The 16,266-nt window shown below is 58.2% G+C and overlaps 1 protein-coding gene across 2 annotated transcripts in view; it reads right to left on the reverse strand.

Annotated features, from left to right (window-relative positions):
• Positions 1-2,516: 2,516 nt before the first annotated feature.
• The window catches only part of PRKCD (protein kinase C delta), a 28,319-nt gene continuing 14,569 nt past the window's right edge, over positions 2,517-16,266 (reverse strand). For both annotated transcript variants that reach the window (XM_084903160.1, XM_084903159.1), the window contains exons 3-19: positions 14,768-14,890; positions 13,516-13,715; positions 12,201-12,261; positions 11,904-12,066; positions 11,779-11,810; positions 10,609-10,694; positions 10,221-10,350; positions 9,551-9,651; positions 8,629-8,728; positions 8,351-8,451; positions 8,057-8,230; positions 7,769-7,860; positions 7,119-7,181; positions 6,371-6,509; positions 6,004-6,192; positions 5,301-5,429; positions 2,517-3,237 (exon numbers count right to left, since the gene is read on the reverse strand). In XM_084903160.1, coding sequence (XP_084759286.1) covers positions 3,079-3,237; positions 5,301-5,429; positions 6,004-6,192; positions 6,371-6,509; positions 7,119-7,181; positions 7,769-7,860; positions 8,057-8,230; positions 8,351-8,451; positions 8,629-8,728; positions 9,551-9,651; positions 10,221-10,350; positions 10,609-10,694; positions 11,779-11,810; positions 11,904-12,066; positions 12,201-12,261; positions 13,516-13,715; positions 14,768-14,882 — 2,034 coding nt within the window. In that variant the 5' untranslated portion in view covers positions 14,883-14,890 and the 3' untranslated portion in view covers positions 2,517-3,078. The remainder of the gene's footprint in view (positions 3,238-5,300; positions 5,430-6,003; positions 6,193-6,370; positions 6,510-7,118; positions 7,182-7,768; positions 7,861-8,056; positions 8,231-8,350; positions 8,452-8,628; positions 8,729-9,550; positions 9,652-10,220; positions 10,351-10,608; positions 10,695-11,778; positions 11,811-11,903; positions 12,067-12,200; positions 12,262-13,515; positions 13,716-14,767; positions 14,891-16,266) is intronic.

The raw sequence follows: 16,266 nt of genomic DNA on the forward strand, positions 1-16,266 counted from the left end.
CCCCAGCCTGGGCTGCTGAAAGCGACTCTCAGGCCCAGCCTCCGGCCTTCCCTGGGCTCTGCCATGCACCATAGGGTGCCCAGCATCAGGCCTGATGGGCTCCCAGAGCCAGGCACTCTGCAAGCAAGCAGGGATTCATGATCCTGTTTTACAAATGAGGAACCTGAGGCCCGGTGAAGACACGGATGGAGGCCCTAGCTCAGTGGTTGGCAAACTCATTAGTCAACGGAGCCAACAATCAACAGTATGACGATTGAAATTTCTTTTGAGAGCCAAAAACCGACTTTTGCGTATGGGCCACAAAGTTTTAATTGCAATTTGCAATTGTTCGTGTGCGCCAGCAAGTGGTATTTTGTGGAAGAGCCACATTCAAGGGGCCAAAGAGCAACATGTGGCTCGAGAACCATGGTTTGCCAACCACTGCCTAGCTGGTTTGGCTTGTGGATAGAGCGTCAGCCTGGGAACCGAAGGGTCCCAGGTTTGACTTCTGGTCAAACCCCAGTTGCAGGCTCCTCCCTGGCCTGGGCCCTGGTCAGGGAGCATGCAGGAGGCAGCCAATCGATGTGTTTCTTTCACATTGATATTTCTCTGCCTTTCCCTCAAATCAGTGGTTCTCAACCTTTCTAATGCCGCAACTCTTTAATACAGTTCCTCATGTTGTGGTGACCCCCAACCATAAAATTATTTTCGTGGCTACTTCATAACTGTCATTTTGCTACTGTTATGAATCATACTGTAAGTATCTGTGTTTTCCGATGGTCTTAGGCGACCCACAGGTTGAGAACTGCTGCTGTAGAGCCTAAGACCATTGGAAAACACAGATACTACTTACATTATGGTTCATGAACAGTAGCAAAATTAGTTATGAAATAGCAACGAAAAATAATTTTATGGTTGGGGGTCACCACAACATGAGGAACTGTATCAAAGGGTCGTAGCATTAGGAAGGTTGAGAACCACTGCTCCAAATAAACAAACAACAAACAAATAAATAAATAAAATCAATGGAAAAATATCCTTGGGTGAGGATTAAAAAAAAGAGAGAGAGAGAAATGTACGGAGGTTCCATGGAATGTGAATGACAGAGTGGAGCTCAAACCGCCAGCCCCTGATTCCAGCACCATGTTCTCCCTCTCCCCCCCACACACACATCTCTGGCTAATATAAAGTCTTATTTCCCTGTTCTTCCCGGGAGGAGGCAGGGGCTTGGTGCAAAGCTCTGCCTCGGAGCTGGGTGGTGAGAGGCTCTGAGTACAAACACCCTGTATTTCTGTTCTAAGCTCACCCTGGACAACCTGTGTGTGTGTGAGGGGGTGGGGGCTGTGTGTGCTGCAGCACAGGACGGGAACGGGGGTCCAGGTGCCTCCTCTGGGCTGCCCCAGTCCCAGTCCCAGCATCCCCCAGGCCATGTGTTTGTATTTATGCTGCATTCCCTGAGGCCTGCGCTGCTCTTTGCACAGCAGGGATTCGACCCATGTTTCCCAGAGGATGGTGGGTGAAGAGGGGAGGGGGACATTTGATCTCTGGGGAGAATTGGGCTCCCTCGTCCTCAGCCAACACCAACCCCAATTCATCCGGCTCCTCTCCAGCTGTGGAAACTTGTACCTCAGCCCAGAAAAGGGAACTTTCTGGAAGTCAGCTGTTTGCTGCTCGGGCCAGCCAATCAGGCGCGGGGAGGGGGCGGGCACCTCGGCCACCTCTAAGGACAAAGGGCTGAGGGCTGGACTAGAGGGGCTGGGGGAGGAGGGCGCTGTCCCAAGGCCTATGCCCCAGAGACAGAAGAGGGAGCAGAGGGAGAGAGGCGGAGAGAAGTAGGACGCAGGAGAGGGGGGACACTGAGGTGGTCGGAGGGAACCTGTGGGCCAGGGGACACGGGAGCATGGCTCTCAGCCTTGGCCCAGCCACTTGGCATTTCCTCATCTTTTCCTCCTACCCTGCTCCCCTCCCCTCCTCCAGGTAGGCAAGGGCTCCCGAGTGGTCGCTTCTACAACTCAGACACAGGCTCCTCTGTGGCAAGGACAGGGATAAACAGCAATGAGATGGGAGTTACATCTGACATCATGTGGCCTTGTCCCCACTTTACAGATGAGGATACAGGCTTAAAATGATTGACATGCCGACATCTTTTGGCCACTCTGCAATTTGAACCCGGGTCTGCTTGAAGCTTGAGCTGCATTAACTTTCTCTTCCCTGTCCTTCTTTCTAGTCCGGCTGCCTCTAGGCCTTGGCTCACGCCTTCCGGCCAGGCCTTCATTCACCTCTCTGCTTTTCCAGAATGACCCCCACCCTCCTAAGACACTGCAGCTGGAAGCACCTCCTCCCATCACCCCACAGAGTCACCTGGGGCTCTGTGAGCCACTGAGAACCCAGGGCCCTAGAGCCAGAGGAAACCCATAAATACAAACACATTTGCATGAAAGCACAGGGGTGTGTGCCTGCAGCTCTCAGCTCGGGTTAGCTTCCGGGACACAGCAGCCAAAAGTGGAAGCCGCCACCAGCTTCCTGGGACAACCAGCCAGGTCGGTACCATTTGGTGTTTATTTAGACACACAAACAAAAGAACCTGGTTGTTCCAACAGATTGTGCTCCTTTTTCTTTTTTTCTTGTCATATATATATATATTTTAAAAGATCAACACATTACCCCAAGTTATTTTTCTCTACTGAGCAATATATACAGCTTGTTATATATGTGTGTGAGCGTATACATATATATATGCGTATATATAATACATCTTTTCAATAGATAACTACATTCAAGTAATGAAACACAGGATTTACAGTTTCCCTCCCGAGGGCAGAGGAAAAGCAAATTCACACTCAGTTCACAGAAGAAGTACCATTAAGAGCCCAGACAGACAGGAGCCGAGGCCCTCCTGGGTGTGAGGGGGTGAGCAGCAGCTGAACTCACCAGTCACAGTGCTGCTTAGGGGGAGGGGTGGGGAGAGGGACAAGGTGGGGTGGTGGCAGGTGCTGATGCAGGGGACCAAGCCTGCTCTGCCCGGGCTGGGTGGGCAGGCAGTGCTGACGGACGCAGGCTCCATGGCTGGGATGGGTTGGGGTGGCATGTCTGGGAACCTCAGTTTTCCAAGAGCCTCTCGAATTTGGGATTGATGAAGGAGAAGCCATCGAACGCAGTTTGGTCCATGGAGTCGATGAGGTTCTTGTCGCTGTAGGACAGGCGTGGCTTCTCGTTCAGGAAGTCCTGGTCGAAGTTGCTGAAGTCTCCAGGGGACTTCTGTGGGCACAAGGTAGGGCGGGTGAGCAGGGCCCGAGGGGCAGCCTTCCGAGGGTCCCGCACACCCCGGGCCCCGTCGGGCTGGGCAGGCCAGCGCCGTCCTTAGCGGGACCAGAAAAGGGAGTCCTTCCAGCCAGCCTGAGAGAGGCCCCGCCGGAAGTGGCCGCGGTCTCCGAGGGGAAGGGAAGCCAGCGGGGAACCAATGCCGGGGCAGGGAAAGGGCAGCAGGTCCTGAGCGGCGTCTGGCAAACTGCAGCTCAGGGCCGGACCCCGTCCGCCACCTGTTTCTTAGCTTGTGTTAGTCCCACAAGCTAAGGCTGGCTTTTATAGTTTTCCATGTCTAGGAAAAAGCCAAAAGCAGAATACTATCAATATTTCATGATATGAAAATGAAATGAAATTCACATTTCAGTGTGCATGAAGTTTTCTGCTTTTTAAAAATAGGTTTTTATTGACTTTAGAGAGAGAGAAAGGGAGAGGGAGACAGAGAGAAACATTGATGCATCAACATCAACCAGCTACCTATTGCATGCCCCCTGCTGGGGTCTGAGCCCACAAATCTGGACACGTGCCCTGAATGGGAATTGAATCCGGGACCTCTTAGTGCATGGGTCAATGCTCAACAACTGAGCCGCACCGGCCGGGCAATAAAGTTTTATTAGTACATGCCCATACCTACTCGTCGACATATCACCTAAGGCTGCTTTGAGACCATGTGGCCTGCAAAGCCTAGAGCAGCAGCTGCCCACCTTCTGGACCTCACGGACCACCAGAGGTCCATGGACCATCGGTTGGTGACCGCTGGCCTAGGGTATTTACTATGGGGCTGGTCACAGGAAAAGCTCGCCAGTTCTGCCTCTGAGGACACAGTGAAATAGTGACAGAGATCTTAAGCCGGTGGCCTCAGGCCAAACCGAGCTGGCAAGTACATAATTTTGACTAACAGTGGGTTTTCATGGCATCTGAGCCAGAATTTAAAAACTGGGCCATTTGACATAAGAACCCAGATTTCTGGTCTTTTGGCCCCATGTCCTGGCTCGTCCGCTCCTGGCGCTGAAGCCTGCTTGGGCCACGGGCCACAGGCCCACTCTGCCCACTGGCCAGTTGCCACTCAGCACTCCGCCTGCAATCTGTAGGCCCGTCCCTCTTCCTGTCACAGTGAGTCCGAGAGCCGCTGTGGATTCTCCTGCAGCCGGCCTCGCCTGGGGGTAAGTGCCCAGCCCGGGAGGCGTCACTGAGCAGTAAAAGTGCTCTGCGGCCTCCGGGCACAATGATGGACACATCACGGCACCGGTGGGACAGCGTGTCCTGGCGGAGGAGGGGACACAGAGAGAAAGGGAATGGGAAGGTGGAACTGTGATCAGGGAAGGGCCATTGAGTCCAACTTCCGAGATTAAAAAGAATTCTGGCCCCAGCCTTTCTCCACTCTCCCGCTGGCTCCTTGGTGGCCTTGGTGGATTCTGGGCCTTTGTGTGAATCACACCTCCTCTACCTGAACCGCCTCCCAGACACCTCCCTCCCACCCCCCCGCCCTGCCCATGTCCCACTTCCTCTCAGATGCACCCCTTTGATGCCTTCTGGGCTCCTGCTCATCATGTGTGGCCTTGTAACAGCTCCTGTCCTGTTGTGTCATATCAGGAGTGGTCATCTGTGTTCAAGTTTCTTATCTCTGTGGAGCTGGGCCTCCTCCAGCCCTGGGCCTGGGCCTCCCACTGTGCTGAGCAGCTCAGCACAGTGTGCACCCTACAGGCACTCCGCGTTTCCAACCCTGATTGGAAAGTGGATTGGAGGGACGGAGGGAGCACCGTCCCCTGCACACAGCGGCACTGAGAAATGTAGGTAACTGGCCGGATCCAGAGTTCCCGGGGTTTGTTGGATGACTGAGTGAGGGGAGGGAGGGTGAGGCTGTCAGGGGAGAGCCGGTGCCTGAATGTGCCAGGGGAGTGGGTGGGGAAGCAGGTTTGCTGGAAGGAGGGAAGGAGAAAGCATGCGAATGACACAGCAGAGAGGCAGCGGACAACTCGGAGTGCGTGGCCCCTGCGGAGGGAGGCTGGGTCACGTACCACTTTGGGCTTGAAGGGCGGCTCCACCTGACGCTTCTCCAGCTGGGTCCAGTTGATGGTCTTGAAGAAGGGGTGGGTTTTGATGTTCCCAGTCACCCCCAGCCTCTTGTCTGGGTCTCTTTCAAGCAGCTGCAACCCAGAAGAGAACCCGGTTAGCACCCAAGGGCTGTAGGGAATTGGACCCTCAGCACACACCCAAGCAGACCCAGGGCACCCAGGCGGGGAGGCTCAGCCTGGGTGCTGCCCAGGCCACCGGAGCTGAGGGCATGGTCTCTGGCGTACTGTGCTCCCAAGTCCCCCCCGAGACCACAGGTCATGGATGTGGGGGGCCGGGACTCGAGTAAAAGCAGGGGCTGTTTACTGAGGGTTTGCTGTCTGCCTGGCACAGACCGGAGCACCACACATTTATGATTTCTTCCCAGCAACTCGGATGCCTGCACAGCTCCACTGTGCAGATAAGGAGACAGACTGAGCGCTTAGCCTCAGGTCTGTCTGTGGCCTGACCTAACTCACAGTCACCATGACGGGCCGATTCAGTGCCGGCTACTCGGACAGGAGCTCCTGCGACTGCGGCGAGAGAGCAACCCCCCAACATGTCAGGACCGGGGCGTCGGGGAGGCTGCTGTTCCAGAGGCTCCTGGCATTCCCACGCCCCCGTATTTACCGCTTCCTGCCCCTAGCCAGCCCAGCCCAGGCCGCCCACCTTCTCCAGGATATCCTTGGACTCCTTGGTGATCCAGCGGGGATAATGCGGCGTGTCCACTCGGATGGACTCGAAAAGCTCGTCCTCGTCGTCACCGTGGAAGGGGGACTGGCCAATGAGCATCTCGTAGAGGAGGACTCCGAAGGACCACCAGTCCACGGAGAAGGAGTACTTCTGGCCCTGCAGGATCTGAGGCAGGAGAAGGAGCGGGAGCTGAGCCGGGTGGGAGCACGAGCCCGGCTGGGCCTCCTCGCCCTCCTGGCTGGTGCAGACATCCCTGTCTCCAGGAGGCCCTCCTGGATCCCCCCTGCTGAGCGAGGTGTCTGCCTGGGCTGGAGGCAGGGCAGGCGGGCGGGGGCCAGCTCACCTCGGGGGCGATGTAGTCAGGGGTACCGCAGAAGGTGCTGGCCTTCGTATCCTCGAATATGTTCTCTTTGCACATCCCGAAGTCGGCGATCTTGATGTGGCCGTTCTGGTCCAGCATCACGTTGTCCAGCTTGAGGTCCCTGAGGGGGAAGAAGAGGGAGGGGTCTTCAGGAGCCAATTCCGGTCCTGACCCAGCCCCGGTTTCCACTGGGGATGTGCCCACAACTGAGGTACATGCCCTTGACCGGAATCAAACCTGGGACCTTTCAGCCCACAGGCTGACGCTCTATCCACTGAGCCACTGGCCCAGCGGCTTCAGGCATTTTGATGAGTGCACAGTAAAATGCTGTCGGATGGGACTGTATTTATTGGGTGGGAATTTTCGGAGCCAGTTCCTATTGGTGGAAGCTGAGAATGCTCCGATGGCTTCAGCATGGGAGTGACTGCACCGAGGGAGACACTGTGCCACTCGGTGCCACACTCCCACCAATGGGCTGTGTACGAGGTGGGCAGTGAGTTCCCAGCCTCTGGAGCAATGCCAGCCTCCGCTGAGGGGCCACCAGGAATCCTAGCAATGGAGTAGGAGGTTGAGGCAAATATCCAACTAAACTCTGACTCCCAGTGGAGATGGGGCCACAGCTGGGTGGGCTCCACTCAGAGCATTTCAAAGGATGTGATGGGTTTGAGCTTCCCTTCCTGAAAGCTGCCCACACCCCCACCTCCGCCCCCGCCTCTCTACCACCCCATACCTGTAAATGATCCCTTTGCTGTGTAGAAACTGCAGTCCACAGATGATCTCAGCAGCATAAAACCTGGACGAGAGAGAGAGAGAGAGAGAGAGAGAGAGAGAGTGAGAGAGAGAGAGAGGGAGAGAGAAAGTGTTCTGGGATTTCTGCTGACCAGCCCTTGCTTCTCCCTGGTCCCTCATCCCCACCTCCAGGGGCAGGAAATGCTGCAAATGGCTCCATGGACAACCCGCGCCTGGCCAAGCACATCTTGTATCAGGCAAGCAGAGGCTACCAGCCAAGGCAGCAAAGAAAATTATGAAGAAAATGCTCCAAATAAGACAATTTTCTATTGTAAGAGTGCATGCATTTATACTGATATACAAACACACACACACACACACACACACACACACACGGTTAGAGAGTGCATGCTAGCCTGGGGGTCACACCAGGTCCTACGTTGTGCAGGATCATCGTGTGTGAGGCTGCCCTGGCTGAGGCCCCAGGAGGGGACATGAGCCAGCATATCTGTGCTGTGCCCCCAGCCAGAGCGCACCCACCACCCAGGTGTCCCATACGGTGGGACCCGGCCGGCTCTAGCCCAGGGTGGCTTCTCCAGGGAGAGGGAAAGGTGAACAGAGGGCTCTTCCCCCCGCAGGGCCCGTACTCACATGGCCCGGTACAGCTCAAAGCGGCCCTTGTCCTGGATGTGGTACATCAGGTCCCCGCCGTTGAGGAACTCCATCACGAAGAACAGGTGGTCCTGGGGCGGGGAGGGGGGTGAGCAGGGGCACAGGAAGGGGAGGGCCGCCGCCTGGGGGATGTGAGGGGGGGTGGGGGGGACATGGCCCTGCCCGGGGAGTACGAGGTGGGGACCAGGCCTGGCCTCAGTGGTCTGAGCGGGCGGCCGAGGGGAGCCAGCTGTGGCTCCTGGGGCAGTGGCGGTGGGAAGTCCACACCTTGGTCTGGAAGGTGCAGTAGAGGTGGGTGAGGAAGGGGTTCTCCCAGGCGAGCGCCAGCACCCGCTTCTCCACCATGGTGCACTCCACGTCGTCGTCGATCAGGACCACGTCCTTCTTGAGGGCCTTGATGGCAAAGAACTCCTTTTTGCCCTTCAGCTCCCCGAGCAGCACCTGGCGGGTGGGCGGGCGAGTGGGGCTGCTGAGTGGGACAGGCCGGGGTGGAGGGCCAGGGCGCCGGAACCCCCACCCAGCCAGGTCCCCGGGGCTGCCTCAGGGCCGGCGGCCCCTCACCTTCCCGAAGCTGCCTTTGCCCAGGACCTTGTGGAAGGTGAAGTGCTCGATTTTGCACTTGGAGGTGCCCTCCCAGATCTTGCCGTAAGTCCCAGAGTCCGCTGGAGAGAGGGAGACGGCACTTCAGACTCAGGTCTCGGCTGCAGAGACCCCTCCCCTGGGACCCAGGGGCGGGCTGGGGTGGGGACCTCAGAGAGGAAGGGGCTCCTTTCCCAGGGTGGCCGGGTCCCCATCCTCGGCCCTAGTGGGAAGTCAGGACTTTCCGGGGGAAAACAGACCTTTATCTAGGGAAAAATTTCCCAAGAATCCTTTTTTCTCAAAATGCTGGTAGATCCCAAAAGGCTCTGCAGGCTCCGCCTCTGATTTCCGGGGGGCTTTCTGGAAAAGGGGGTGGCGGGTGAGGGGCCAGACGGTTGGCCACACCAATGCAAGACCCCCCCAAGCAGCACGCACGTGCGCACACACACACACACACACACACACACACTCTGCCAGGGGCACAGAAACGCTGGGTGGTCTGGAAAGCAGATTACAAATTACAAACAAAAGTTTTGCAAACTGGATACCACCTTCCCAACCAGTTACTCAACAGATGTTTGTGTTGCCTCCACTTGTGATTGATTCTAGAGCTTCACCTTAAAGTTTTGTGCCTTCCCTTGAGCCCCAGCACACCCAACATACGTGAAAACACACACACATAGCCGAGATCGGTTTGGCTCAATGGATAGAGCATCGGCTTGGGGACTGAAGGACCCGGGTTCGATTCCGGTCAAGGGCATGTACCTTGGTTGCGGGCATATCCCCAGCAGGGGGTGTGCAAGAGGCAGCTGATCGATGACTCTCTCTCATCGATGTTTCTAACTCTTTATCTCTCTCCTTCCTCTCTGTACAAAATCAATAAAATATATATTTAAAAAAAAAAAAAAGAAAACACACACACACAAAGGCTTTTAGTTTCAAGTGTTTCAACCTTGCACCACGCTGACCCTCTCAGATTCACACTCAAGCACAGAACTGCTGGAATAACTAATTCCTAAGGGGGTAAGCCCACCTCCCTCTGCTGCCCTAATCCTTGAGCTGGACCTTCCAGAAGTGGGTTCTTGGGTATAATGCCCCCCACTGTGGCTCCCCAGGTGTGGGGGTGAGCCCTGACCCCCAACCCCATGGTCCTCTGTCCCCGGTTCCCGCGGTGCTGCCCACCTGGCTGACTTGGTTCAATGCCTCAGCCAAGAGCTTCTGGTTGATGCCACAGAGGTTGGCGACCTTCTTCTGGCACTTGTGGTGCACGTTCATGCCGCAGTCTGGGGGGAGGGAGAAGCAGGCCTGTCAGGCCCCTGTCCGGGCAGGGCAGCCAGCAGGCCCAGCCCAGGGCAGGGAGGGGTGGAGGAGAGGACGGGGGTGGGGGGGGAGGGCTTTGGTGGGGGCTGCTGGGTTTTCTGTCTTTAGAGGAAAATGTATCTGAAGCCACTTCCAATCCTTCATTATTTAAAGAAGAAGAAGAAGTCAAAGATATGGGACGTAATTGTGACCCTCCAGAGAATGTGCGGGCCTAGACGAGTCCCTTTCCTGGGGGGGGGGGGTCCCCCTGTTTCTCCTCTGCATTTGGGGAGCACCTGCTCTGTGCAGCAGCGCCTCTGGGTCTTACTCTACGCTCAGCCGCTGAGCCCAAGGTTTGCAGAGCTCACAGAGGTCACAGCAGGGAATCGGCAGAGCCATCGGGGCAGCGGGAAGGCTCCCTGAGGCCTCCCCAGCGTGCGGGCACAGGCAGCATCAGTGGAGCTCCGGGGTCCAGTGGGTAGGCACAGCGGGGAGTGCCCCCCGTTCCTCCCCCCAGCCCAAGAGCTTCGCACTCTGATCCTTTCCCACGCACCTTCACACTTTAATCCCTGCTTCACCAGCCCCCAGAGCAGGCTGCCACAGTGGTCACAGAAGGTGGGGCTCATGTAGTTGTAAACCTTGAATCGGTGCGGCATGTCGATGTTGAAACGTTCTTTCTGGAACTGGGGTGGAGGGATCACAGGCCGAGGGTCACAGGGCAGCTCCAGCCCCTTCCTCAACCCCTCGCTCTCCCCCAACCCCATGCACGGCAAGAAGCCAATAGGACTTCACCGGGGACTGGGCAACCCTGAGATCCAAGGAAGGAACAAGAAAAGCGGGGGGGATGGGTGAGCCCCACAAGGAAGAGGGAGGGAGAGCCCAAACCCTTCCCACCAGGCCAGCCCCCCGGGCCCCCGGGCCTGCCCCGGACCCAGCCTCACTATGGTGTCCCGGCTATTGGTGGCGGTGCCGGTGCACCGGCCGATGATCTTGTCGATGCATTTCTTGTGGATGGCGGCGTTGCATTCTTGAGGAGGCGCAGGCCCAGGAGGGGGATGGGAAGGCACCGGGAAGGGCAGAGTCTGTGAGCAGGCCCAGTCCAGCCCCCGACACAAAGCCACTGTTCTCCCAACCGCCCACACCCTCACCCCACAGAGGCCTCGGCCCAGAGCTTGATTTTTCCTCTCTTCCTGCCAGCCCTCGAAGGCGGGGCCTGAGAAGGATGGGGCAGGAGGACAGGCCGATCTGGTGGCTCTCTGAGTTTAGGAAAGGGTTAAGGAGTCCCGGTGGGCAGGGAGGGGGGGAGAAGTGAGGGGCATGGGGTACTGCAGTGAGGGAACTGGAGGCAAGGGAGCCCCCCTTTCCCTCTTCTATGCCCCGGGACAGCAAATAGCTCCTAAGCACTCTCTCGTGCCCATGCATACACAGACAGATGCACCCTAACTCAGACATACAAGCACATACACACAGCATGTGCGATCATGACAAGGCTTCTCACATAGAATGCTTACCATGTGCCAACCACGCTGAAAACACAGCTCTACATATTTTATCCCTCTTGATCTCCACAGTGGCACTATTATCCCTATTTTACAGATGAGAAAACTGAGGCCCAGAGAGGTTAAGTAACTTTGCCTAAGGCCCCACAGTGAGGAAATGGTACAGCCAGATTCAAACCCAGGCAGTCTGGCCCCAGAGCCTGTGCTCATAGCGGCCAGCCCGCACTGCCTGGTGTAGGCGCCCTCGTGGAGAAAGGTGTACTCGTCTGTGGGCACCGAGATGCACACGCATCTAACAGAGGCACACGCACCGGAGGGGCGTGCCGGTAGAGGCCTGACAGCCTCTCTGGGGGCAGGGGCCTGACTTCTCTGCCACTGTGACCTATCCCAGGCCACCAATGTGATGTCACATTGCGAAGAGTTAGGAAGAGGGAGGCATGCAGAAGGGCTTCCTGAACCGCCCTCCCTCCTGCCCTCACGGACCACAGCCATCGTTCACACATGCACTCTGGTGTGGGAAACCTCCCGCGCACACGCTGGAGACACAGGCGCTGCCAGGCACACACTCATGCACACACACGTGCATACGAACCAGGTTGTGGAGACACTTACGCCTACACTTGTAGCCTTGCTTGTTGAGACCCCTGAAAGGCAAATCCCAGGCAGGGTGAGAAGGGGCGGCTCCGGGGGTGGCCCCCCCTCCCCCCGGCCCCCTGGCGGGCACGGCCAGCCCTCACCAGACAAACTCTTTGCACACGGAACAGAAGGTGGGCTGCCTGAAGAAGGTGGCGATGAACTCGTGGTTCTTGATGTAGTGAATCTTGGCCTGTTTGATGGCTCCACGGCGGTTCATCGTTGGGAACGCGGACTCGTCTTCACCCCGCATAGACTGCTTGCAATCTGGGGGCCAAGGGAGGGTGAGGTCAGCCACAGGGGACAGCCCGCAGTCCCTCCCCGGTGGCCGCTTCTGTACACCTCAGTCCTGGCTCTGGCCTCCGAACCCAGGTCCCCAGCCCAGGTAGGGCAAGTCTTACCTCCGTCTTCCAGGAAATACTGCACAGACATCAACACCTTGGCTTGGGGTTGCAGGTCCAGCTGCGGGGGTGAGGGTGTGGGGGGTCAGTGAGGGCGGGCCCGGGGCCCAGCCCGACTCGGAACCCGCCCCCATGGCCGGACCCCCAAGGCCATGGGAGTCTGGGCAGCCTCGCGGGGCACCTGTCTGCCTGGTGTGGGCAGGGACAGGCCCCGCCCGGAGCCCCGCCCCCACCCCCCACTCGGGGGTATTATTACATTTGGGGAAGTGAAAGGATCCACCCCACACCCAGCCTGGCCGTGTGGCCTGGGAACAGAGTGGGGAAGGGAAACTCCCCACCCTCAACACCGCTGCCCCTTCACAGGGACATCAGAACGAGGCCCCGTGCCCCCTGCCCCGGCGGAGGCACCGACACCGCCTACTTCCACAGGTGCTGGCTTTCTGACTGTCAGGGCTTCCGCGTGTCTGTCTGCTCGACAGACTGGCTGGTTCTAAGGGCCGGAGCCTCCCCTCCCAGGAGCCCAGGCCTGGTGACTGACATGGTGCCTCGGGGTAGTGGACAGAGAGGTCAGCAAGGGCCGCTGCCTGACTGACCAAGGGTCAAGTGCAGCCCTGAACCAACTCTCTTGGCCCAATGCCTTCAGCCCTTCCTGAGGGCTGATGGTCACAAGTCTTGTCTAGCGGGGACATCTTGGCTGCAGGAGACCACATGTGGCCCTAGGGCGTGGGGCTTCTCTGCCAGTGCTGGCAGCTGTGGCCACATGTGTGGTTTGGCAGGTGAGTGACGGACCATCCGCCTTCCCCTTCTCGCTGTGGGGAAGATCATAGCTGCCGTTCCCGAGTGCCTGCCTGGGCCTGGACTCTCTGCAGCGATTCCCAACGGCACTGGGAACAGTGGGTGCCTCTGAGAAGGGAGCCCTGGGCCGGGGGTTAGGGCCAGACTCGCTTTTACGTACAGTGCGGAATGTTTTCCTATGGGCACACCCTGCCTTTACAAAACCAAAAGGGAAAAAAGGTGGTTTCAATAACAAGACTGGCTCTCTTTAGCTCCCACCCTGTGCCGGTTCTGCAATCAGCCCTTCACACCCAGCCACTCATTCCATCTGAGCGACCAACACTGAGGTAGGGTCTTTTAGCAGCTTCTCCTTTTTATGGAAAAGCCAGGATTTGGTACATTGCAGTGCTGGGATTCGAACTCGGCTGTTTCAGCTGCAAAGCTGCACCCAGCGGCCACGCTCACTCCCCGTGTGCACACACACGCACGCACGCACGCACGCACGCACAGGCATACAGGACGGCGGCTCACGCGCCCTCACCCAGAACTCGGCCTTGCCGTTGTTCTTCTTGCAGCGCTCGGCCAGCACTGACACGCCCACCGTCACCTCGGAAATGGGGTCCTCGGCTGCCCGCATCAGCACGATCTGGATGACGCGGCCCTCGTAGATGTGGGCGTCGAACGTGGACTTCCACTCGGGGTACATGGTGGGCTTCTTCTGCACCAGCGTCTTCCCGCGCTCTGCAGCGAGGGCCGAGCCAGTCACCTCGGGCGAGGGCCCCTCTGTCCCTCCCTTTCCAGACTTCCCACAGGCTTCAGCCCGGACAGAATCCGCCCGGCTCTCTCTCGATGGCCCATGTGACTGACTGAGTCCCGCCGTTCAGCCTGCGCGACTGTGCTCTGCTCACCCCACCAGCCTCCTCCTCTCACAACACACGCCCGGACACAGAACCGTGGCGGCTCCCTGTGGGTCCTGCCAGGTCCCATCGCCAGGCCTTTGCCTTTGTTCCCTCTTCTTCCAGTCCCACCCAGATGCCCCCTTCCCTATGCACTGACTCAGGGAACCTGTGCTGAGAGCTGCCCCATGGCAGCCACTATATGGGAGGCAAGGAACGCGGCAGAATGAAAAGTTACACCTGGGGGCCTGCCCTCCTGGCGCCTCAGTCACCGGCAGAGACATGGGCCAGTTGGTGCCCCCAGTAAATGTTAAATCCTAGCTGTCCTGAAATTGGGGTGGGCAAGGCCAGTTCCAGACCCACCCATGAGGGGGGCCTGCCCCGGCCTTAGGGGTGGGAAAGCTCCCGGAAGAGACAGCTCAGCTGAGACCTAGAAGATGAGCCAGGGTTCACCAGATGAAGGCAGAAGCAAGAAGGAATGGTCTGCCCTCCCAGGACCACGTCCCTGACTCCAGCCTGGGAGCGTGCCTACTCTCAGCTTCCTTTTCACAGGACTCATCGTCTGGCTCCCCCACCTGGCGGAACGCCCCCCGAGGGCAGGGCCAGGCCATCCCTGGAGCACTGTGGTGTCCTCGGTGCCCAGCACAGGGCCTGGCACATGGACATGTGGAAACTGTTGGGTGAGGAGGAGCCAGAGCCTCCAGCCCCAGTGAGGGCTCCATGCAGTTGGTAGCTGTCCAGCCTCCATAGCTGGGCTGGGCAGGGAGACGAGGTTGAGGAAGGATCCCTCAGAGGTTCTGGGGGCACAAGGCTGGGCCCCGCCTTTGCCCCCCACTAGGCCCAGGCTCCCAGCCCGCCTGGCTGCTGTGCCTCCCAGGGTCCAGCCTCCAGCACTACCTGTGCTGAGTGCCTCCTTCATCTTCACAGCACAGAAGGGCTGGCTCGCCTCGTCCGCGGCCTGCAGGGATCCCAGCTCGAAAGAGTTGAAGGCGATGCGCAGGAACGGTGCCATGTTGGGGCCTGTGATGGGGCAGGGGAGGGAGAACGGGTGAAGCAGGCCGGCAGGGCAGGGCCAGCGGGAACAGGTCAGTAGCCACTCCCCACAGAGCTCTCACAGAACCGAGTTTGGTCCACACGGTGCTTAAAATGTTGAAGTTGAAAAGTTTTAGGTTAAGTCAAGCTTTGTGGCATCCCTGGTAAACCTAGAAGATGGAACAGCAGGTGAAAGCTGGCTGGCACAGCCCCCTTGGTTGGTGACCCCGACTCCAGGCGGGAACCCCCTTACAAAACCCTGTAAAGTCATTCCACGCCTCCTTTAATGCCCCGCTGAGCACACCTACTGCTCCGTGCCTGGCACCCAGCCTGTGCGGGCCGAGATGTGAAGGACAGCGCCCCTTCCCCCCACACCCTGCCCACTCAGCCCTTCTTGGTTTTCAAAAATATCTGCTCCTAAACACCCGGGAAGACACGCAGGGCCAAAATGACCACATCCACTTTTCAAATGGGGAAACGGACGCTCGCTGGGAAGCCACGCCAGGACCTAAAGTTAGAGTTCCACTGAGGAGCGCCCGCTGCATTCCGAGGCCAGGGCGGTGCGCGGCCCCGCCCACAGCGTGGCCTGACCTTCTGAGCCCGAGCCCCTGAGGATTGGGGCCTCTCGCCTTCCCGGAAGTTTGCCGGCACTTTCAAACAAATTATTTCCTAAATACAATATAAAACGATTTTAATGCTCAGTGCAACGCTGAATCTGCTTTTTAGACCACACCAGTTCGCCCCACACCCCTCCATTCCTCACATTCCTCACACCAAGGGTCACTTCAGGAGAAGACCCTGGGGGTCTTCCGGGCTGTGTTTCGTGAGGGATGCTCACCTGTGCAAGCCCGTGCATGCACACTCACACACCTGCTTGGACCCTGGCTTGGGGTTTAGGCGCCACATGGGTTGAAGGGACACACACTCATGTGTATGCACATACATATGAACTCCTCCTCCATCCTGAACTCAGGCCGCAGAGTGGCGGGCTCAGACACTGACCCCTCCCCTGCACACGTATGTGTACACATGCAGCAGCCACCCTGCCCAGGGAAGGATCCCTTGGCTCCTCCATAGGCAGTCAGAGCACAGCGGGTCTGCTGGGAGCTTTCAGCCAGATGAGCTCACAGGAAACACTGACCTCAGCCTGCAGTCCAGCCCAACAGCCTGGCCAGTCCTCTGAGGCCAGCAGCCAGAGCAGAGGGGCCGGCGGGGATGGGGGGCGGGCAGACACCGTCATGTCCCCTGCCTGGGCCTGGCTCCTACTCCGAGGGAGTGAGGGGGGGGGGGGAGGAGGGGTGTGAACTCACATCTGAGCCCAGCCCCAAAGCCTTCATCCTGAGTCCAGCCAGGCCAGCCACCAG

The sequence above is a fragment of the Pipistrellus hanaki genome (assembly GCF_964339955.1).
Source record: "Pipistrellus hanaki genome assembly, chromosome: 13".
Lineage (NCBI taxonomy): Eukaryota > Metazoa > Chordata > Mammalia > Chiroptera > Vespertilionidae > Pipistrellus > Pipistrellus hanaki.